A 1,460-nucleotide genomic window follows, 5' to 3' on the forward strand; every position below is an offset into this window, starting at 1 on the left:
GCAGCAGCAGCAGCAGCAGCAGCAGCAGCAGCAACTGCTGCAGCAGCGGCCGCAGTGGGCGGCTTCCTCCTTCGTGGGAGACGCGGGTGAGCCTGCAGCAGCAGCAACAACAGCAGCAGCAGCAGCAGCAGGTTGGGGTTTTGGTGATGATGGCAGCAGCAGCAGCAGCAGCAGCAGCACATTGGACGCTGTATCTTTGCTGCAGCAGCAGCAGCAACAGCAGCAACAGCAGCAGCAGCAGTATCGATTGGTGCTGCTGCAGCGTGTGACTACTATGGAGAGCAGTATCGGTGATGTTGCTGCTGCAGTGCAGCAGCAGCTGCAGGAGCTGTTTGTCTTTGCTGATGCATGCGCAGTTGCTGCTGTTGGGGCCTTGAGAAAGGAAGTAGGGGACCTATCTGCTGCTGTTGCTGCGCTGCTGCAGCAGGACGAGATGTTTGCTGCTGCTGCTGCTGCTGCACTGCAGCAGGTTGTGCTGCTGCTAGGAGACACAGCAGCAGCAGCAGATGGATCTATGGGGGCGCAGCAAGCCCTAGACAACGTGCTGCTGCCTCTGCTGCTGCAGCTGGAGCAGCAGCAGCTGCTGCTGCAGCAGCAACGCATGCCTGTGCTGCAGCAGCTAAAAAGCACTCGCCGTCGTCTGGGTTTATTGATGGAGACAGCAGCAGGAATAGCAAAGTCTACAGAAGGAGACAGCAGCAGCAGCAACAGCAGCAGCAGCAGCAGCAGCAGCAGCAGCAGCAGTTTGGGGGCCCCGTTCTGTCAGCAGCTGCTGCAGCAGTGGCAGCAGCTGCAGCCGCCAGAGTTCAGAGGCCGTCTGCTGCTGGCGCAGCAGCTGCATCACGAAAGTTTAGTGGAGCAGCTGCGGCAGCTAGCGAGGAGCCTGCAGCAGTTTGTTGCTGCTGATCAAGCAGCAGCAGCAGCACCAGCAGCAACAGCAGCAGCAGCAGCAGCAGCAGCAGCAGCAGAGTATGGAGATGCGACGCACAAACGCCAGCATAACCAGCGGCTCCAACTGCATCATCATCAGCAGCATCAGCAGCAGCAGCAGCAGCAGCAGCAGCAGATGCATGCAATGCAGACAAAAGGAGAAGAAGGCGAGGGTGGTTTTATATGTGGGGTATCTGAGCTGCCTATACACCCGGGGGCTGTCGATGATATTCTTGCTGCTGCTGCTGCACTCCGAGACACCGCGCTGCAGCTGGGAGCAGCAATACACCAGGCGATGAGGCCCCTGCACGAGCATGGGGGCCCCCAGGATATATCTGCTGTTTTTACCCAGCAGCAGCAGCAGCAGCAGCAGCAGCAGCAGCAGCAGCAGCCGTTGCTGCTGCTGTCGTTGCAGCAGCAGCAGCAGCAGCAGCAACAGCAGCAGCAGCAGCAGCAGCAACAGCAGCAACAGCAGCAGCAAGGGCTGCTGAATGGTGCAGCACCGCTACGCATGCAGCCGAAGGAATTAA

General features: G+C 59.3%; 1 protein-coding gene across 1 annotated transcript in view; it reads left to right on the forward strand.

The window, feature by feature from the left end:
* EMH_0081560 (uncharacterized protein) overlaps window positions 1–1,421 on the forward strand; it is a gene marked incomplete at both ends in the record, with an annotated part of 3,552 nt that extends 2,131 nt beyond the window's left edge. The window contains 3 exons of the mRNA XM_013500401.1: window positions 1–86; window positions 206–969; window positions 1,346–1,421. Of these exons, the coding sequence (XP_013355855.1) occupies window positions 1–86; window positions 206–969; window positions 1,346–1,421 (926 nt within the window). The remainder of the gene's footprint in view (window positions 87–205; window positions 970–1,345) is intronic.
* Between the last annotated feature and the right edge of the window lie 39 nt (window positions 1,422–1,460).

This window comes from Eimeria mitis, genomic scaffold, assembly GCF_000499745.2.
Source record: "Eimeria mitis Houghton genomic scaffold, Emh_scaff5360, whole genome shotgun sequence".
Classification (NCBI taxonomy): Eukaryota; Apicomplexa; class Conoidasida; order Eucoccidiorida; family Eimeriidae; genus Eimeria; species Eimeria mitis.